Genomic DNA, 21759 nt, shown 5'->3' on the forward strand with positions numbered 1-21759 from the left:
ACCTTGTAATGATGCCCAAGGTATGACTCATTCATAACCAAATAGTTACCATTTTCTCTACAGGATTCTCTTTTATTAAGTGTATGCATCAAAAGAGGAATGCCTGCAGCCTAAACACCGTGTAATTAATCTCTACATAAGCCATGAAGCTAATGGGACGATAATAAGTAACGCATTACACATTTACTTTTCAATCAAACAAATTTGTTCTAACAACACAGTTATCAAGCCATTATGTTGTAACGCCAGCTGAGTGCTGCACAGAGTGCCACAAAGTGCTTAGCCAAAATATGCTGGCATAAGATCAAGCGCAAGAAAAAAGCATGCTTTTTTTATTTTATTATGTGTATATTTATATTCCCCAACTTGCACACAAAGGCCGGAAGCTCAAGGTTTGTTGTTAGGTAGTGGTGTCACACACCGGTTGGAGCCAGGAGGTGATCTCAAGCCATGGATGCCACCACTAGCATGAAGAGCTGGAGGACAGGACAGGACCACCAGAGCTCCCATGCCTCCAGGCTCAGGCTTTTGAGCAATTTTTTGTCACCACAAGCCCAAGGATGCACCATGCCCTTGGGTTGATGGTTGGACTGGATGATCTTAGTGGCCTCTTCCAACCTTAATGATTCTGTGATTCTATGCCCTCGGCTGTTGGTGGAGCAAGGCGTGCAGCTCCGCTCTGCTGCCGGCTCACAGCGCCTGGGCTTTGTGTAAGAGCCACGTGGAGACTTGGTGGTGAAAGCCACTTGTGGGTGTACCGCAGAGCAAAGAAAGGTGTGAAACTGGGTGAAACCCGTGAGACCGCCGGCAGCAAGCATTGCACAGCTTCCTTTGAGCCGACTGCACGCAGAACTGCCCAGAACACTTGAGTACACAACCCTGTGTCGGAATGCTGCCTATAACTACGACACTTTTATCGGCGCACGCTTTGCTCACGACGTTCTCCTGAAGCTGGAGGGCGGCACCCCACAGGCAATCCCCGCAGCCCCGTCCCGCAGGCCGCAGAGCAGCGAGCAACCCTCCGCCCCGCCCTCCCCTGGGCCGCACCCCCAGCGAGCAGCGCGGAGTGCCGGCCGCACCCAGCGTCCCGCCCCGCCGCGCAGCCCCTCCTCAGGTGCGGGTCGGCCCCGCCCGGCGCTCAGGTCGGAGCCCGGAAGCCCCGAGGTCGTGGCGGCGGCAGGGCTATGGCGGGCGCGGGCCGGCCGGGCTTGTCTCCTCCGCTGCTGTTCCTTCTCGTCCTTCCCGTGCCGCCAGCGGCCGCCGCGTTGCGCTTGCTGCTCGGCGCCGCGCCGCCCTTCACGTGCTCGCAGCCGGTAAGCGCCGGGGAGGGATCGTGGGGAGCTCCGAGGCATCTCGGGCCCGGGGAGCGTGGGGCTGTCGGGGCCCTCTCCGAGAGGCGGAGTGCTGCCGCTCCGAGCCCGGGGCCGGGCCTCTCCTGTGCCGGGCACTGCGGCCTCCCGCTCCCGGCCTGCTGGGAGGGACGGGGATGCCGCGCTGGGGAAGCGGCTGCTCGGATGTAGCTGTATTCCTTTGCTGCGGGGTGGTGCGGCTATGAATGGGTCTGTGAGCGGTTTGCTTCTTGTAGCGCAGTCCGTCTTCTGCTTCCTGGAAGGGCTGTGTGCTCACAGCTCTCGTGAGAAAGGAATTTCCCTCTGTGTGTGACATCAGGGTACGTGTGGTCAGCGGCATGGAGAGAGACAAGTCCCATCTGCTCTGTGGCAGGCTGTTTCAGAGCCTTGTGCACGCATCACTGAGTGAAGCCTGCAGCACAGTATCCATCATGTCGTGTAGAAATATTTTCCTGTCCCGCCCGCGTCAGACCGACGTTGTGCTGAGTGCTGGGCTGACAGACATGTCCTGTACTCCTGGTGCCATCTGCCTGGCCTCACAGGAAGCCAGGGCCCCTCCTAAAATGTGACACTCTTCATCTGTAACCATCTCCTATATTCATTTTCTGTCTTTTGTCTACTCAGTCCTTTCCTGAAGTTTGGTCACACTCTTGTTCCCATGTTACCTGATCTCTCCTCTGCTGCTTTATGCTCCTGTGTGAAAATATCCCCTTAAAAGCAGTTTCCACATTTTTACTTTGGGCTGGGTGTTGTGAAATTACAAAGTGAAAGCTCTTGGAAAAGGCAAAGAGCACATTACAAAACTGCATGGGCATCCCAAACACCATTAGTCACACAGAGCTTGAAAGCAGCGCAGTGTGGAGTTCCTGCAGTCCTTGATGTTTGAACTGACCATCTCCCTGGCTCTCAGTTTCTTTCTTTTAAAGGGAAGACACACAACTGAGTGCAGTGAAGGACTCCCCAGCGCAGCTCCAGCTTTCAGAGAGGAGCTGGCTTAAAAAACAAACCTGAGAGCAGCTCTGCTGAAGGGAACAGTACTGCTGCTGACACACACATGCAGAAGTGCGACTGACTGAGGCTGCGGCAGTTGGTAGCCGTTTCCCTTTTCTGTCGGTTGCAGGGAGCCCCTCCTGTGGTGTCAGAGTTGGGCTGGGTGCTGAGACCACATCCTCCTGCTCACCCGCTGCTGCCAGGCGTTGAGGAAGGGCAGAGTGAGCAGCAGCGGATTTCCAGCAAGGGGCAGAGGAGTGAAAGTGTCACAGTATCAGTATCACAGACACCTTTAATTGTAACAGAAGTAAAATAAATGCTCAGTAGCAGGAACCCGGTGTATTAAATTGTCAACAAATGCACTTAATGTTCCTTATTCACCACTGCTCCATCCAGCCTGTCTGGCTGTAGACTAAGCAGCAGGGCTGCAAACTGCTCCTTCCAGTAACTGTTACTGGAATGTGTCATCTCCAGGGAGATGGTGCTGGCTTTCCTCCCCAGGCACAAACACATTCCATCTGGCTGTTCTTCTTGAGTGCCCTTCGTGAGGCACTGTACCTGGTGTCAGCGGGATGTGAGGTTTGTGATAGATGTGCCTAGTTGGGTGATGGGAGTTACTGTTGTTGGTTCAATGATATTCACTAAGTCTCCAGAGAAGATTGATGGTGATGCATGTGAGGAAGCCTTTACTTGTGCCTCTTTTACAAGCATGTTCACTTTGCTTTTGCTATTGACCTTCTCCTATTGCTTTCTGCAAGAGTTTGCTGTGTAGGATAGAACCACTGACCTTGTTCACAATTAGACCTGCTAAGATAGTTCTGGATTACTTAGCCTAAAAAGGATCAGTGATCAAAGCTACCAAAACATGATATAAGAATACACTCAAAGTAATTTTAACAAAGTAACTTCAGCTTTTGAAGTTGGATTCTATTTTGCTTAGGATTTGTAGAAGAGAACATTTTTCTCTATAGCTTCTAAATTAAAACACATACAATTTGTAGAAAATAGTTTTCCATAAGCCTTAAATGAATCGTTTTACAGTAATTATTGGTTTTATGTGTTCACGTCCTATTGATCTCTGCTGCTTTGAACGGACAAATCAGGAAAGGGAAACTGTAGAAGACTTCGTATCAGACAGGCATCAGGAGAGAGGCAGCATGGCCTGGAGGTGAGGGGCAGATCTGGAGAGCTGGAGCTCTTCCCACTCAGCAGTTGCTCTTTAAGATAAAATTGGCTGCCTGCCCAGCTTACTTCAGTTTCTTGCTAGTTACCACAGCATCCTGCTGGGAAATCTTGGCCTCCAATTATTTTAGTTGAATTGTTATGACGTGCTGCTGTTATTCAGTTTCTCATATGTTTCACATCCATGTGATTCTCCTTGGCATATGGTTTGTTCTTCTCTGATGTCAAAAGGAAGAAAAAGGCTTGAAAAAGTAAAAGAAACAGTTGTTTGGCTTTCTGTCAAATATGGCAAGTAAAACAGGAGGAGTTGGCCGTGCCTGTGCTCCTCTGCCAGAAGGTTCCAGGCAGCACGTGTCCCTGTAGCTTCGCTTCTTCATCTTGAGACGCAATAGGAAGTATGGGGAACATCTCAGTTAAAGCTTCTTCTGTACCAGCACACACACAGCACCCTGCCTGGCTGCAGGCTCCGTCTCCAGCTTTTGTGCAGAGCTCTGCATTTGTTCTGCCATCTCCTCCCATTTGCTTGCTTGTCTATCCTGTGCAGCCTGACATGTATTGGCTCTGTCAACGCTTCTAGTTGTGTGTGGGTGAGCAGAAGCAACCATCGCTGTAATTGTATTTCTGTTGTATGATCTGAACTTGTGTTTGCTCATGGAGGGAAACTAGATTAATTGTTTCTGCTGACTGCAGCTTTGCTAATGCAGTCTGAATGAGCAACTGCATCAGATAAGGCTGAAAATCAGCAGTATTCCCCTCCAGTGCTAAAGGGGTAGCTCATGCAATTCTAGAGGTAATTAACTTGTTTTACTGCAAAACTGACTTATTTTTGTCTTTAATTGCCTCCTGGTTTTGAGCTGTCATTCTCCGGAGTTACGTTCTTTTGGTGTAAAGTTGAGTCAGCATTGTGGCTTCATCTCCTGTTGGTTTCCAGTGGCCAACAGTAAGGATATGCTGACTGGATTGATTCTTCTTCTGGGTGTTCGGGGCTGTTGGGTCATCCCTGTACTGCCTTGGGGCTGGGAAAGGAGTGGGCCAGTGCAGGCTGCCCTCTGTATAGAGGGTCCTTCCCTTCTGGTGGCAACCTTATTAAATTCTTAACTACTAACAGCATAGTAAACCATCATGGTTGGTGCGTATGGGGTGGGAAAACACTCTGATAGCTCCTTGAACAGGACAAGGGAGAGCAGTTTCAAACTACAAGAGGGGAGATTTAAACTGGATATAAGATGATATATATATTTTTTTTAATGATAAGGGCAGTGAGGCTCTGGAATGGCTTGCCCAGAGAGGTGGTGGATGCCCCATCTTTGGAGACACCTAAGGTCAGGCTGGACAGGGCTCTGAGCAACCTGATCTACCTGTGGGTGTCCCTGTTCATTGCAGGGGGATTGGACTAGATGGCCTTTAAAGGTCCCTTCCAATCAGACAATTCTATGAAAAATCATTAGGTGGGTCTAGGGCATGGTGACACCTTGTTGTTTGTCTCAGTAGAAAATCAGTGTTGAAAGTTTAAGCCATCTTAATTGTCAGACTTCAGTTCTGAATTATCATTAACTGAGTGTTCCATGTTCAGCTGTTCTTTTTCAGAGAACACCAGAAAGGGAGTAGTCTCATCCTGGAAACGCTTCACTCAGGGCAGTATAACTGGAGGAAGAGTCCACTGATCTGTTGCACTGGTTCAATGTTCACATTGATAATGAAACAAAACAAATTGCAACTGTTGCTTGGTTAATTGTCTTATCTGCTGATAAACAGAAGCACCAGCATGCAGATAAAAGCAGATGGTGGTGCTCTTCAAGCAAATAATGCGTTATAATTTATATAAGAACTGTATCATGGGGCAGTTTACAGTAAGTACTGATAACTGAAACAACAGGAGGACAAAATGACTGAGTAATAATTGATAGCTTTTAACAAAAGTAATTAGGTTACAAACCAAACCCGTGGATTGTATCCCATTATTTTTGTTGCTCTGCTCAGCCCACCCCTCTGCTCACTTGCTCCTCTTAGCCACCTGGGGAGAGCCAGAGGGTCACAGAAAGGAGACTTATGGATCAAGCACACAGCTGTAAGGAGCTGCATATAGAGGAGCGAGGAGGTGCCTCAATGCTGCACGAGTACTGCTTGGCTGTGGTAACTGGCTCTACTGCCATCACAGATTCCAAATGCAGCTGCTGTGAGAAGGATTGACTCCATCCCAGCCAAAACCAGTGCACCTGTTTATGCAAGTGGCACTGTCACTTTGAATAATTTACTTAATATACATCTTTCTGTGAAGGTAGCATGGATAATTTTGTCACGGTTCACCAGCATTTGCTTGCTTGCACTCAACGTTGTTTCCATTGCCAAATGTTTCCATTGCAGATGTTACATGAGAGTCTTCCAGTAGTTGAAAAAAGAAACCAAAAACTATAGCTGATTTCAGAGATACAAAGTTGTGATAACATTTCTATTAAATATACACACCTTTTTTAAGTACAAAAAGATATAAACAGTGGAGGATTTATCTGCAATAGTTGGTGTAGTGTGTGTGGTGTGGTGTAGCTGTAGGAGTAGTAGTTCAGACTAAGTTGCTATCTGATATTCAGATTATCAGGGTATTTCCTTCAGTTGTGGCTGTTCTGACCTTTATAGTCAAGTTCCTTCTGGCCATTTTACGTGTTGACATTAAACATATTGATTTATTTTGCTCCCAGTTACAGTACAGATCTGTTGCCCAAAGCAGGGCACTGCTGTGTGCCTCTTGGTGCCACCTGTCCCAAGGCCCCATCTTGCAATGAGAAAAGCCCCAGCCTGGGGCTGGGGTTCTCCCAGTGAGCTCTGAACCACTACTCCAGAGCTGAAACAGTGCAGGAGAAGGTAAGGGTTCTGCCTGCATAGATTTATATTTAAATATGCAAGGTGGCCGATCGGGCAGATTTCTTCCTTGTGATTGAAATGAAATGATGGTTTTCTGAGCAGTAATGAAGTTGATCGGTACTACGTAACATAAATATTGCACTGAACCTTTCTCAGTATATCTGTATTTGTATATTGAAATAGTCCTCAAGCACTTGAGACAGGTGTTTTTATACTGCCACTATTTATTGCAGTGTGGATGTGTTACTTGTGATGGAAGCTTGAAGATTTACACCTTTGTGTTGTTTCCACTTGCATAAAAGCCTGGAAGAGATGTTCAGTTTGGTTGGTTGGTGGTGGTGGTTTTGTTGGTTTGTTGTTTGTTTTTTAAGCACAAGGACCTTAATGCTGAATCTGCTTGCTTTTTGCTCAAGGTTTGAAAGAGAATAGTTGTGCTTGCTGAAATATGACCACTGATGACATGTGTGCTTTTCCTGAGCTAGCAGAGCTGTGTTCTCATTTGAAATAAACAAGTGGTCAGTGTGGCTGGTGTGATGTCTGACTGTACCTGCAAGCCAAGCCCCAAGCACACCTTGTATTGGCCATAACAAGCTGCACAGAGCTCAGAAACAACACTGCCTTGTCTCATGTCATGACCACAGTGCACTGACAACATCCCCCTTCCTTTGAGGCAAAGGAAGAGAGTGGGGAGGAAAGCTTGCCTTCATCTTGATCTGTGTAGTCGGCAAAAACTTTTCTTATCACTAGGATCACATTACCAAGCTACTTCGCGTGCTTTTTTCCTACTGATGGTGGGATCTGCCAGCATAAGCAAAACACATGTGGGGAAAAAAAAACACGTGGAGAAACCAAGCAGAGCCCCCATCATCTCCATGTGAATGTGCAAGGCATGCGTCGGGTCATCGGGCAGTGGCTAAACCCAAACCCAAGCTTTGCTTTTCTGTAGAACAACTTTATGTAGATGTGTGATGGCTGATTCTGCCAGCTTGTATGCCTTGCTATTCACTAAATTGCTTTCCTCCCGCTACCACAGAGAAGCAAACTTTTTTCAATTCAGTTTCTATTTAATGAGTAATATGCTTTTTCTTTTTCCTTCCCCCAACAGGATTTAAAGTGCCTCGTAGGAAATAGTAAGTCATGTTTTTCTTCATTGCCACATTCTCATCAGATCAACCCTTTGTTTTTTTAACTGGCTTCATACAGAAAGTCCTTCCTGCTGGAGTCGAAGAGATGTGAAGCAAAGCATTGCTTGGGGAGTCTTCAGTTTGATCCATGATCAATTCCAGCTAAAAGACAAATGGAAAATTGTCTCTTTCCCAGGGTAGAGTTGGAGTGTGGGAAAAAGCACGCAACCCAACTTGTTTAGTTTATTTTTAAATCCAAGAGAGCCCATTTTTAAAGAAATGGAATTTGAGCACAAGTTTTTCAGTACATGTTCATTTCAAACTATTACTTGTATGATAGTGCCCAATGGAAAACTATTGGGCTAAATTTTTTTTAAAAGGGAGCATGAAGATTTCCAGCTGAGTGTAAGGAGTGTATATTACTGGGTATGAACTGGAAAAGGAAACTGAAGTTATTGTAGGTCACAGACTCTAAACATTTTTTGCCAAGAAAAGGGGCTGGGTGGGATGGGATTGGATCATATTTCCCATTGGCAGCTGGGCATTACAGTACAGCCTGGAAGCACAGCAAAGCCAAACTGCAGCTCCACCATCAGAATTCTCCCTTGATTGAATTTGGTTTAAATTCTGGCTCTTGCCACCATCACAGATCTATTTAAAACATTCAAGCAGTAACAACTTCCCTCTTGGAGCTCCTCCTTGACTTGATAGCCTGGTTCTTCCTGTGTTGGTGCTTTACTCATACTCAGCAAAGCTATTTTTAATGTGCCCAGATGATCCACTTTTGTCCAACATTTCACTTATCGTATCCATCTAATGCCTGTCATACTTGATAACACTTTCTGATGGGATTACAGGCCCTGTTTTCCCTAACATTCTATTGACTGACATAAATTATTTTTCTGTCCAGAGGGCTCATTCCTTTAGGAAAGGCAGTGCAAGAGCAGTCACTGGACGCTGAAGTCAGATGTGTATTCAAATGAGAAATAAGGCAGTTGTTCCAAAAGTTAATTACACTGTTTAAAGAAGTGCTTGAGTACCTGACGTTATCACTGGAAAGCTTGAAATGAGTGCTGATGTTCTAGCACAGTTCTGTTTCAGCAGCAAGATAAGAGCTGTGGGAGGTACTGAGTAAAGTTACCTGACCCAACGAGGCTAACTGTGATCATCTATTAATGGATTCCAAGGAAAAGAGGAAATACAAGTTACCAGAATGCCTGAGTTGAGAATATTACAGGCAATTTATAAATTATTGACTTGCTGAAAGCTGCCTTTTTGAACGGTGAAGCAATCTATTACTCAGATTTGCCCTCTGAGTAACCCTCACCCAGCAGCAACTGCAGTTAAGCAGACTTTATTCCATCCTCCTCTGGATAACAGCTTTTATTTGCTGGGCAGGTACCTGCATAGAGAGGAGCTGGCTGCAGAATCAGACATGGACACCCTCTGCTCCCAGTAGCCTTGATGTGTTCTCTGATGTTTTCCGTCAGACAGATGGAGAGCTGCTCCCAGTGCTTCGGATAGAGTGGAAGGTGGCCACCGATGGTAAGCAGAACAGAGGAATGAGCTGTGGTCTAGGAAGGACAGGGAGGAGAATTATGACTTGAAGACTTTTACTGATTGAGCTGTGGAAGGACAGCTTGAAATCTGGGCTTTTGCTGCTTTGCTTTGCTTTTGCTTGAGGGGTAGGTTTGTTTTTTCTTGAGGAATGAATCAGGATTTGGGGTATGCTGGGGATTCAGAAGTTTAAAACACTCCCATTAGCATGGATAATGGCACTTAAAATGGGAAAAGCAGATGAAACCTAACCCAAGAGTGACACGTACCATTACCACCATAGCAAGGAGGAAGAAGAAGACTTGTGCTACGAGCTTTGCAATAGTACTGACTGCTGCAGTCTTATGCAGGAGAATTACATCTGCAAACTGAACAAATGAGAGTCAATTTGAGAGCATGCAAATATTAATTCATGTGCTGTTAACCCAGTGCAAATACCTCTTATTTAGGGTAATCTAGTTGTTGTAACTTAAATTTCCTGTATGCACATCTGTCTTGGTAAAGAAATAATTGACTTATTAGAATCTTAATGAGTACCAGTTAGTTAGGTTTTCTTACTGTCCAAATATCTGATGGATTTTTTGTTTCTATATGATGTTCTGCTTATATGCTCTCATTCATATTTTTGCAGTTATTCAAGATAGGAAACAAACATGCTTAATTCTGCTTCTGCAGGATCTATGTCTGAGGGTAGTATAGAGCTGTTACCTCAGCATAGCTAAGAAGCAGGTGTGCCTCAAGTAACCCAGAATCACAGAATCACCAAGGTTGGAAAAGACCTTCAAGATCAGCCAGTCCAACCATCCACCTATCGCCAGTAGTACTCACTAAACCACATCCCTCAACACAAAATCCAAACGTTCCTTGAACACCTCCAGGGTCAGTGACTCCACCATCTCCCTGTGAAGCCCGTTCCAGTGCTTGAACCCAATCACTTGGTGCAGCCATTGTTATGAACTTGCTCACTCACTGGGATTGTTTATATCAAATAAAGCAAGGTTTGCTTTGGTACCAAAACCACATAAAGCAGTATTGAAAGGCAGAGTTAAATACATCACCAAACAAGCCGAGAATTTCCAGGGTGCCTAGAGGATGCAATTGCCTGCTGCTCTGCCCCTTCATCAGCATGAATGGAGCTCTTGCTGTGCAGGACAACCTTTAAGCTAATAATGGTGTTAGTCAGCCCTGCACACTTGGTTTTTAATAGCCAGTTATTTCTGTGCTGAGATCTCCAGCAGCTCGAAGGAGTAAGGCTTCAACAAGTCCAGGCATAGTGATAATCTCTGTGGGGTTGCAGCCTTTGCACGTGCAGCTGACAGGAAAGGGAAAACACGTCTCTGTCTGTGTGCCTGCAGCTAGCATCCGCTATCTCCGAGGTGCAGAGCTGGCTGTGATGCAAGTGAGCAGCAATCAACAGATCTGCGCCCAGTTTGAATTTCAGAACAACTTGCCTCTTCAGGTCCGTCCAGATGGAGGCCGGGTGAGTGCTAAGGGCCCTGAACTACCATGGGTTTGGTTCCGCTTTTCTTATCTTGTAGCAAGCCTACCTTTTTTTTTTTTTTTTTCCCCTCTTTATGTACAGACTGGTTAGTCAGAAGAGTTGGCATAACGATCAAGATTTTGGGTCTGAAGTCTGGTGTCATACCCATTTTGTTCTACGCTTGCATGTATCCATCTACAAGCTGCTCTACTTAGTTTCCCTTTCGCTTTTACTGTTCTCTGAGTTTAAGTAGTCGCTCTCAGTCCCTACCACATGTCACTGTTTTGGATGTTGCTTAAAGCAAACAGTTGTGGGAGTTTTTGCAATCTGTTTGGCCATTGTGACTCAGCCTCCTTTCAAACTCAGCCTTTCTTTTTAAGTCAAGTTCTCTCTTGTACTCTCTTGATGGAGAGGAAAGCACCAACCTGGTCCTTCCAACTTGTGCTTGGTTTAGGGAGCCCATCAGAAAATCACTGAGCACCCCACATCTCCTTACTGGAGAGGAGGATTTTGGAGTTTGTTCTCTATCACCCAGAACTGGGCCAAAGTTCATTTACCAACTGAAGCCATTCCCTCTTCCAGAAGTTGAATAACTTTACTGATATGTGGAAAACAGCATAAACTTAGTATGTGTGTATATATATGTAAAATGGCCAAGTACAGAACTCCACACAGTTGTTTGCTATGAGATCATTGTATCAGCTCAGAGATTCCTGAGAAATACTTTTTCCCTTCATTCCAAATGTAAGAATTTGAGATAGACCAGAGGAGTGATACATTTAATGATTTAATGCATTTGAGTTGTTTTCTACAGTCAAGTTTTAGAAGAAAGTTCATGCGAGACAACAGAATAGGGCAGGACCTGTTAATTTCAGTTTCTTGACAGCAGTCTCATTTTGAGTGTGTTTTGTTTTCAGTGGAATTTCACTTTTAACCGCTTTGAGGTGGAACCTGGCCAGACTTACCAAGTGACTGTCTACCACTTACCCAAACTGAGTGTAAAGGGAGACTACAATTGCAAGTCTGTGTCTCTCACAATGCCTGGTAAGAGATGCTCTGTTTTCCTTAGGCTTTGAGCTTAGAACTCTGTTTTCTAACTAATGGACCTGTTTTATTGTGTTTCTTAGGTGTTTCTTTTTCCCACAAACTAGGCCCATGAACTGTGAGCAAGTTTGGTAATAAAGTAATAATAATATTTTTCAGCACCAGTGCAGCTGTGTTATACAGAGAAAGGGAGAATCACTGTGTGATACAGGCTACCTTAAGGGGGGGGGAGGGAGGGGAAGTCAGTGAGAAGAGACCTGCCCAGGGTCACTGGTCTTCATGAGAGCTGGTGATGCAATGGGAGTGGAGCCTGGAGCAGCAGTGTAACACTCCTGCACATACAAAGGCAGCTCCTAGGGGGAGGATGAGTGACTGGGAGTGTGCTGGCTGGGATGGGCAAACGGGGAGGGCATGGCACAGCAGTTTGAGGATGCACAGGGCAGACTGCTTTCTTCTTATCTGGGAGCACTACGATGCAGCGCTCTGTTGAAACAAACAAAGTGACCAAGTGCCACAACAGTCAGGCTGAGGCAGAAACCCAGACAGAGGGGCCACAACTTTTCTGGGCTGACACGTGCATCCAGATGAAGCACCTGAGAGACAGAGCTGCCTAGACCTTCAGTTGCATGGAACTTCAAGACTCGAGTTCCCCAAGGGCCTGAAAAGGAGGAGGGTTTCATGGGTGCAAACCTGCCCAGCTGGATGAACTTTTTGAGCAGGTGGCTAGCTTGCGAAAGGAAATCACCAGGCTGATATGTATCAACTAGAGAGAGAGAGGTTGATGCTATCATGCAGTGACATGGGCAGACCAACAGCACTGTCTTAAGTCCCAGAAAGGGGAAAAAGATAAGCAGGCTTCTAACCTTGTGGAGACAGATGGTAGAAACATGCAGGATGAGGGAGACTGGACCCTACCTAGTTGCTGTTTAGAGCAGGAGGAGGAACCTTCCTCTGAAATTCCCCTAATTAACAGATAAACAGATACAAACCTTTTAGAATAGAAGAAGAGGATATGGATAGTCAATCCACAGTCTAACAAATTTTAGGTACCTGAACTTTGATTTCAGAGGTATAGTTAGATAAGATTTACCAAGAAATTTGATAGAGCTGACTGCTTGATGCTTTCTTCTATATAGGAATATTTTGCTATGACTAAGAAGAACTTGTTTTCCCTGAAGATAGGGAGCATCTTCAATGCTCTGGCTGTATTAGCTACTTTATAAATACATTCTGTATGTGGTTTAAAAACTGGTTCATAATTTCTTTCTTGCTTATAGTTGGCAGTATGACTTTGCAGTTAGAAGATATGATGTACATGGTGTGGCAGTCAGTGTGTGCTGGAAAAAGTGAGAGGGTATTCAGTTTTCAGCCATCCTATCCTTGTTGTATGTGGTCATACTGAGCTCTTCTGGTTTTATCCTCTTCTGTTCCTCAGAAACCTAATGCACTGTGTCAAGGTCAGCAACTGCAGGGAGCTTTGCTGATTAGAGCATACTTGTAAATTACAGGGGCCTAAACTTGAAAGTTGGAAACTTAAGATCCGTAATTTTTTCTTTCAGCTGTTTAAGCAAGCAGTTGTAGAGAGTTCTTTTGATTTGTATTCATGCCTTGGAAGAGGGTTTAGGCTGAGAACTGTAAATTCCACATTGCTAAATGTTGAATGCATAACTCTGTATTAGTGTTTGAAAAAGGTCCCAAAGAGGCCCTGGCCAGTCTGCTAAATTAAGCTCGTAGAATTATAAAGAAGAAGAGAATTTGGGTTTCAAAGAAGACACCAACCTACTAATGACAGAATGTGACAGAATACTTTTGAAGGAAGTTATGGCAGTGGTGCTTTCAGTCCAGAGATCAGTATGAAGCTTTAATTCTACTATGACCCCAACTCTACCAAAGCCCTTTCTCAGAAGGAGCTGTCAAGTATTACTGTCATTATAAATACTGTATGTTTTTAGTCTTCTCTTGTTAGTATCTCTATAATGAAAAAACCTAGCATCAGTGGAAGGACTAGTTTATGCATTGCGAACTGATATTTCTCCTGTTGAAATTTGCTGCTACATTGGAGCAAAGATCTACTTATCAAGGTGTGTCTCTGGCTTCTGCTAAGAAAAAGGGTATTTCTCCTAAACAGCAGTACAGTGTTTCTGACTAGTCACTGATGGTGTGTCTGTCTTGCAGATTGCAAGGACTCTCTGATGAAAAGAACCACCCCATGTGTAAAGACAGGTAGGAATCTGTCAGAGGCATGGATGTCCTGTTGAAATGCTTTTGACGTTTGAGAAACTTGAGAATACTTCCACTATTTCCAGGCAGTCTGTGGGAGCCCAAGATCCAAGCTAAAAGTCTAGATGATATAACTCTGCTTGTGAGCTTTAACCCATGGAAGGAGCCAACCCGATACCAAATTCATGTGACCAGTTTCCTGAATGAGAGGAAGTGTAAAATGATCACACGTGATGTCACAGAGGTAATTACCTTTCTAAATGATATCAATTATATCTTCTGTGGAAATTTAGACGAACATTTCTTTAACAGTTGTTAAAGGAGTTGGAGCCAAGATGTGGGAGATGTAACGCATGCACTTGCACAGCAATTTCCAAGTTCTTTTCAGATTATTATCTTGCCTTTGAAAAAGAGAAATTTCTATCAGGAACTTGATGGTTAGAAGACCAAAAAGATGTTCTGAAAGATTTGTATTTTAATGTGTGAGGCAGAGTGTAAGCACCTGCAGTGGAAATGGAATTTTGACCTACGACTCTTCAGCCTTTATTACCTTTGTCAAGCTAGCACCTGGGAGGTAGGACTAAATAAGTTAACCAAAACCAAGGTACAAAGCTTTGATAAATCGTTGAAGTAGTTCATTAAAAGTGATGGTATGGGGAGAGTTGGTGGTTTGGTTGTTTTTTGTTTTGCTGGGTTTTTTTTGTGTTTTTTAAGAACAAGACACTCATTTGTAACAGGTGTTTCAATTAAACTGTCAATCAGTTCCTCCAGTTCTTGTGACCTGTGTGCTTGAGAAGCACAAAGCAGATGCAAAATGCCTTTTGGCATAAGAAACCTCCCCTTTCAGGTATCTGATGGAAGAGAGGTACTGAATATTTGTTACCAGTCCCCACCCTTCCTGAGGGCAGGGCAGGTAAACTGGCATTCAGCTTGCTTAATTGTTCCATTTCTTCCATACTTGAAGTTTTCATATTCCATGTACCGATGAGTGTCATGTTATTACAGCAGGTACAGCTGTGTGCACATTTTCTGGACAGAGATTAATAAACTTCAGTTTGGAGTATATCTTTGCTGAGCAGTGGAAAGAACATATTTATGTTATTAGTAAATTGATGAATTCTCAACAAAGGACAAACTTCTCTGTTGTGGTGCCAGTGGTGGCAGCAGTGTTGACAGCTTTTTTTAATTAAACATATGAGAAGCACACTTTAATTAAACATCTACACATTAAATAACTTAAGATAGTAACATTGTTAACTTAAGCTTACAGTTTCTTAACATATTTAAAGTTATGCAACGTACAGATTTGTTTCCTGTTAACTTGTGCAACCTCAGTGTGCTATCTTAACAGTGTTACTATGTCAGTCACACGTGATGGTGGCCAGACCTTTTTTAGCAATAATTGGAAATGTCTGTGTCTTTGTAATGCTTTGTATTCTCTTCTCAGCTTCTTTTCTTTTTTCCTTCTTTCATTCCATTTTCTTCTCCTGTCCATTAACTCATATCTGACTTTTGCAGGGCGAACTGCAACCACAAGCAAATGTCACAATCAAAATGGAGAAGAACTTGAAAGCTTGCTGCAACTACAAAGTACAGGTACAATCTCACTGTTGTCTCTATGTTATTCTTTCCTCAGCAAGGCAATGTGTAGCTTAAGAATTCTGTATTTTTCACACGATGTTTTGTTCTGAGCTATTACCTACATCAGGGAAATAATGATTATGGCAGGAAGAACATTTTATAAAGGTCTTCTTTGTAGACAGTGGCTTTTCCTTAGTGTAGAGTTGCCAAGTCTGAGTTTACTTTAAACTTTAAATGAGAGGTGCACAACCACAGAAGCTCCCTGCCTTGTTAATTCATAGTGAGCAGTGTAAGAATTCTTGATTAATCTTGTTTTCAGAAGGGAAGTGGGAATTCTGTCCCCCTGTGGTAAAGTAAAGGGAATGTAGGGGCAGAGGGGAAAGTCAAGCTGGAACAGAATTGCTTTTAAGAATAGCTTTTGTTTTCTGAATTTATTTTGCCTGCAGATTCAGCCATTCTTTGCCATCTGTGGTACAGACTGTCTGAGGCACTCTACTTTCATCCCATGTTCACCAGCTCCAAGTGAGAATTTCCATTTCTCTAAATTACCTTCTCAATATTTTGTATGGATGAGAACTGAATTTTAACATAACTCTTGTCTTTTGCAGGTGTGGGCCCATCAGGTAAGGTCTCCTAATACCCTGAATCATCTCTTACTACTTCTACTGTCATTTCAAATAACAAATGATCCTCCCTGGCCCAGTGCTGGGAAATGTCTAGTTGTACCACAGAGTTCAAAATGAATTGTATTACAGTTACTTCACAGCTTTAAGAAGGCAAGTATTTGTATGCAGCATAAAACATAGAGAGCATTTTTTTGAGATACTTGCATAAAATTACTTGAGAAATGCTTTTGACAAGACGAGTCTTAATATAAAATACTTTCTGTCACTTTGCCTAGAGTGTTTTTTTTTAATTGTATAATATTAAGCAGCTTTTAGAGAGAATAGCTTGCATATATTCATTTCTACAGATGTCAAGATAAATCACGTGCATAATGGTTTGACATCCTTTTTTGGCTGCAGTGACACCTGATTTTAAAAAAAGCACCTGTAGTTTGAAAAAAATACCTCACCCAAAATGTAAAAAAAAAAAAAAAAAAAGACATTTTTTTGGAAGATGTGCTATGCAGAACAGGCAGGACGTGGGCTGCGTACCTGTCGAAGCTGGGTAAACATTTCTGTGTAGAGAGAAAGATTATTGGTCTGTGTTTTCTATGTGTTGCACATACAGTTCTTTGTAGAACAAGTTTGTGGTGCAAAGCAGCATCACAAAAGCAGGATGTCGTGATGAGTGACTGTGGTGTGGCCTGTTGTAGGAGGGAAGTACTGGATCACCTGTAGTTTTGGGCAAAACTCCCCCTTGGCCCCCGCTGCTCAGCAAACTTCTGTTCCCAAGTGAAACTCTGTATTTGTGTAAGCAACATCTGCGTGCTCTTTTTGTACCACAGATGATATGATGATATGGGTGTACTGGTGTATCACTGGGATCTGTGTGTTGCTGGTGGGATCAGTCATAGCAGGTGTCATTTGTATGACCAAAAAACGAGCAGGTAAGACTCATACCAAGTAGAAACAAAAGACTTGGTGCTAAAACTACTTTTCCTATGTCTGTAATTATTCCTCTGGTTTTTTTCTTCCCACTTTGATGTACTGCCGCTGAAATAATGTCAACGTAAGTACTTTCTTCTGATCTACATCATGGGATTTGTAAGATCTTAATGCTATCCACCTATCTAAATAAAGTCTTCAATGGATTATGCTGTCTGGTACTCCATTTTCATATAGATCTTCAGAGCTTGTGAGGGGAAAAAGAAACTTCATAGTTCAGCCCTTCAATTCCCACAGATTGCTACAGATATCCTTTCCGTTTATTTTTCTCCTATTTTATGCAGGAGTTTTACAGGACAGAAGCTTCCCATTTGTCCAGACCATAGTCTTCTGTTCCACCCAGAGTCTCTGCAAAATTCCCTTTCTTACTTTTTTGAGTTTAAGTAATGTTTTTCTTCTTCCACATTCACTGAAAAACACGGCACGAAAAATATTTGTTGCACAGACTGGAGAAGTGAGCGATTAAGAGCTAATTCCTGGTCTATTATGCTATTACCATGGAACAGTTATCGCAGGAGCATGAGTGATGGGAAATATTTTGGAATATTTCTTAATATAAAATTGATCTGTAACATGTATTTAGGGACATTTTAGCTAGCTGGGTAAAATTTTAGGTAAGCCTCTTAAGAAAATGCCATCTCTACAGCATTAAAGAGAGGTAGAAGAATGTTTGGGGGTTCTGTACTCCTCAGATCAGGGGAAGATGGAGAAAATTGGTTTTGTGTGCATCTCTTCTCTCCACGGAGAAATGTAGAGAAGTAGCAAAATTGGTGGATACAAGTCTTCATTCATTCAGTATATTTTGTATTAGACTTTTTCTTCCCTGGGTCATCCTTCTGGTCCCTGTTGCCTTCTACCCCATGCAGTTAAAGATTTTTGAATGTGGCCTTTGGAAGGGGGGTTAATTTTATTTCTTACTTTCAGTACTGACAGTGACTTTCTCTTTCGTCCAGGACACCGGCGAGGAAAGTGCAGCCACTATGATTTGCAAACTGGTAAGTTGTGCTGCCAAATACATGTAATGTATTTTGGAAGTCTCACAACTGTTCAGAAAGGGGCTTTCCTGGACTCTGCTCGTCTGTAGGTGCTTCTCAAAACCAAAATGTGGCCTTGGGATCTTCCTGGTTAGTCAAAAGACACTTTGTAATAACAAGTAGCATCAGACAGAGAATATGCAAGTTGGAATGCCGTCTTTGGCAGATGGGAGATAATTGTTTTGTAAAGTGAGTGACCCAGCTGAGGCTGTACTGGCAAAAGAATCTTTGATCATCTAAGCAGTAGCAGCAGGAGATTGTTCTGAGGTGCACTGAACTCCCCAGCAGGGAGCATAGCTGCAGGTGCAAGCCTCTTGAAGCCCATGTGTTTTACTTTTGTGTGATGAAATTTCAGAACTACCCAAAGATCAATATAAATCACAGTTCCACCGTCAGGACTTTACTATAAAATTTTTACAATAGTGTGTTGTCTCTGTATGTTGCCAAATTAGCTTCAGAACTGCTATTTAGTGTAACCTTTTTTTAATGTTCTCCTATGTTGATTGCTACTGGTTGGCATCGTTACAATGTCAGGGATGTGGTTGGGATTAATATTTCTGTCTTTCAGCAGTACCACCTACCAGCCTTCCTCTACCACCCTTAAAGCCTCGAAAGGTTTGGATCGTGTATTCTGCCGATCACTTGCTCTACGTGGATGTGGTGTTGAAGTTTGCTGAGTTTCTGATGACTGTCTGTGGCACTGCTGTAGCCTTAGATCTGCTAGAAGATCATCAGATCTCAGAGTTTGGGCCATTACCCTGGCTCACTCGACAGAAGAAGGAAATGGAAGAACTATCCTCAAAGATCATAATCTTATGCTCACGAGGCACCCAGGCCAAATGGCAAGCCATGCTTGGGAGCGCACCTGTGTGTCTCAAGCAAGATCAGCAAAAGCCAACTGGAGACCTGTTCACCCCAGCCTTAAATTTGATCCTGCCAGATTTCAAGAAGCCAGCCTGTTTTGGAATGTATATAGTCTGCTATTTTGATGGGATAAGTAGCGAGAAAGATATTCCTGATCTGTTCAATGTCACATCCAGGTACCAACTGATGGACAAGTTTGAGGATATTTATTTTCGGATTCAGGACTTGGAGAAGTTTGAGCCTGGGCGCATCCATCGAATCCAGGAAATCACAGCTGAAAACTACATTGATACCCCTAGTGGTAGGAAGTTGAAAGAGGCAGTTCAGAAGTTCAGAAACTGGCAGACAGAGCACCCGGACTGGTTTGAGGCTGAAAGCATCAACCTGGATAATGATGAAGAATTGCAGTCCCTAAACAGAGAGAGCCAGGTGGATTCGTTGCTAAGTGAACCAGGTGGAATTGTGAAACAACAGCTGCACTTACGAGAACCTGACCCTAACTGCTGTTATGTCATTAATCTCCACATTCGTGAAGGTGAGAACAGAGGTTGTATACTACAGCCTCAGCTTAATCTCTGTGGAGATCCAGCTTCTCAGACTCTGATTGATCCTTTGGATGAGGCTGCTCCAGTTCAGAGAGTAGAGCCAGTCTCTTCCATGGAAGACAAAAATATTTTTGGCCATCATGTGCTGAGTAATGAGGACTGCATGGAAGGAGTTCATCTTCTGGAAACAAGTTTTCCAATGAGGAATAACATCATCCTCCATGATGACTGTGATGTTTCAGCAACAGATGACCAGAGTCCTGCAAACCTCTCAGGTGAACTGAGGCACCATCTGAATGGGCTTATGTACTCTCTTTATCAGCAGAGTGTCATTCCTTCAGATCCGTGTTTCTGCCAAGAGGAGGCTGAAAAGCAGCACCAGCTGATCTTTGAAGACCAGTGCAAAGACCAAAGACAGTCAGTGCAGTCAGACCAAGGTTACATCTCTAGATGTTCTCCTTTGCCTCCTGATGACCCCGTGGAAGAGGAAGAAGAGGATCAGGAGAATCAGGTGGTTTGTCATGAACTCTCTCCAGAGGTCTTGAACAGTCTAAAGAGCCTCCAGCAGCAGCTTTTTTTCCAGGACATTCAATGGAGCTCTGAGTCAGGATATCCAGCAGAGCTGATGAAGATGAGCCCATCTCCAGAGGACTGTTAGGCTCTATCTGGGACCTGCTCCATCTGAAATACACAGATGGAAGGTAGTATCGCATCTAGCACTGAAACTGCATTTCCAATGCCATCCTTCTCCTTGTATTACATGTGACTAATTGGTGGGATCTTCCTGTCTGCTGCAGAGAAGCAGGGTTGCCCAGCAGTTGATGAACATCTCTGCTTCTAATCTCTGTGTAGAGAGAAGCAACAATACTAGCCATCACTGTGACTGAACAGGCAGTAGTTCTGCTCCTGGGGGACATGTATTATATTGAGCCCTCACTGCAGAAAAATAACCTTAGCTCATCCACTAGTGCCTTCAGAACTCTCTCCAACTGTAATGATTTTATTGCACTGGACAGAAAACAAGGCCAAGAATCAGATTATAGAATTAGAATGGCAAACTTTTCAATGCCAGCTTGATGGGTTTTTTTAATATATATACATATATATATTTTTTTAATAATGTGTTTAAAGATGTGTGCCTTAAACTTCAGCTAGGTTAGGACTGTCTTTACATAGTCACATAATGGGTTAGGTTGGACCAGATAAGCTGCGGAGGTCTAACACCTCTGCCCAAGTAAGGCAACCTACAGCAGATTGCCCAGGCCCATGTTCAGGTTGCTTTTGATTATCCCCAAGCAGTGAGACTCCACAACCTCTCTGGGCAACCCTGTACGTTACTAGCTGCACAGTAAAGAAGTGCTTCCTGGTGTTCAGAAGGAAACTCCTGTTTCTATTTGTGCCTATTGCCTCATGACCTGTCACTGGGCACCAATGAAAGGAGCCTGTCTCTGTCCTTTTTTGTACTCTCCCTTTATTTATGCACGTAATGCCTAGAATAGAGCAAGAAAGAATGGCCTCAAGATGTGTCAGGGAGAATCAGATTAGGGATATTAGGGAAAAATTTCTTCTCTGAAGGAGTGGTGAAGGATTGGAACAGGCTGCTCAGGAAAGTAGTGGGGTCACCATCCCTGGAGGTGTTCAAGAAACGTGTAGATGTGGTACTAAGGAATGTGGTTTAGTGGGCAGTGTTGGTGGTGGGTGGTGATGATGGTTGGACTAGATGACCTTTGAGGTCTTTTCCGACCTTAATGATTCTGTCATTCTACATAGGTAAGATGGCCCCCAACCCTTCTGTAGGCTGAACAGACCCAACTCAGCCTTTCATTGTAAGAGAGATGATGTAGCCCCTTAGCCATCTTTGTGGCCCTTCATTGGACTCTGTCCAGTATGTCCATGTCTCTTCTGCACTGAGGAGCTCAGCAGTGAACACAGTATTCCAGGCATGCCTCCACCGGTGCTGAGTAGAGGAAAAGCTTTATCTGCTGGCAGTGTTTTGCCTAATGCAGCCCAGGATACCTTCAGCCTTCGTTGCAGCAAGGACACGTTGCTGGCTCATGCTCATCTCAGGGTCCTCTAGGATTTCCATGTCCTTTTCCTCAAAGGGCACTTAGCCTGTCCTGCTGCTTGCAGTTGTAACTCTTAAGGTGCGGGGATTTGCACTTCATGTTGAACCTGATGAGCTTCCTGTCAGCCTGTTTCTCTGGGCTGTTGAGCTCTCAGAATGGCAACAAAGCCTTCTGGTGTATCAGCCGCTTCTCCCAGATTTGCGTATCTGTGAGCTTGCTAAGGGTATGCTTTGCCCCATCATCCAGAATCACAG

The 21759-nt window shown here is 43.9% G+C and overlaps 1 protein-coding gene across 2 annotated transcripts; it reads left to right on the forward strand.

The window, feature by feature from the left end:
• Window positions 1–1176: 1176 nt before the first annotated feature.
• On the forward strand, window positions 1177–21053 carry IL17RA (interleukin 17 receptor A). 2 transcript variants are annotated; one of them, XM_042890342.1, is made up of 13 exons: window positions 1177–1313; window positions 7486–7510; window positions 8903–9049; window positions 10417–10541; window positions 11459–11585; window positions 13761–13808; window positions 13892–14049; window positions 15324–15401; window positions 15833–15908; window positions 15995–16009; window positions 16837–16938; window positions 17950–17991; window positions 18599–21053. In XM_042890342.1, exons 1-13 carry the CDS (start codon window positions 1185–1187, stop codon window positions 20095–20097), a joined length of 2571 nt encoding a protein of 856 aa, XP_042746276.1. In that variant the 5' UTR covers window positions 1177–1184; the 3' UTR covers window positions 20098–21053. The 2 variants fall into 2 exon arrangements, with proteins under 2 accessions (XP_042746276.1, XP_042746279.1); XM_042890345.1 differs by having other exon boundaries at window positions 18602–21053.
• Window positions 21054–21759: the final 706 nt, after the last annotated feature.

Source organism: Lagopus leucura, unplaced genomic scaffold, assembly GCF_019238085.1.
Source record: "Lagopus leucura isolate 7727_CA_CO unplaced genomic scaffold, USGS_WTPT01 Super-Scaffold_100159, whole genome shotgun sequence".
Lineage (NCBI taxonomy): Eukaryota > Metazoa > Chordata > Aves > Galliformes > Phasianidae > Lagopus > Lagopus leucura.

Bases quoted from the DNA above. Each gene is read 5' to 3' on its own strand.
- IL17RA (XM_042890342.1), top strand. From the start codon at position 1,185: ATGGCGGGCGCGGGCCGGCCGGGCTTGTCTCCTCCGCTGCTGTTCCTT. The intron at 7,511-8,902 runs GTAAGTCATGTT...TTTGCTGGGCAG, and splicing joins AAAGTGCCTCGTAGGAAATA to GTACCTGCATAGAGAGGAGC. The intron at 17,992-18,598 runs GTAAGTTGTGCT...TCTGTCTTTCAG, and splicing joins CCACTATGATTTGCAAACTG to CAGTACCACCTACCAGCCTT.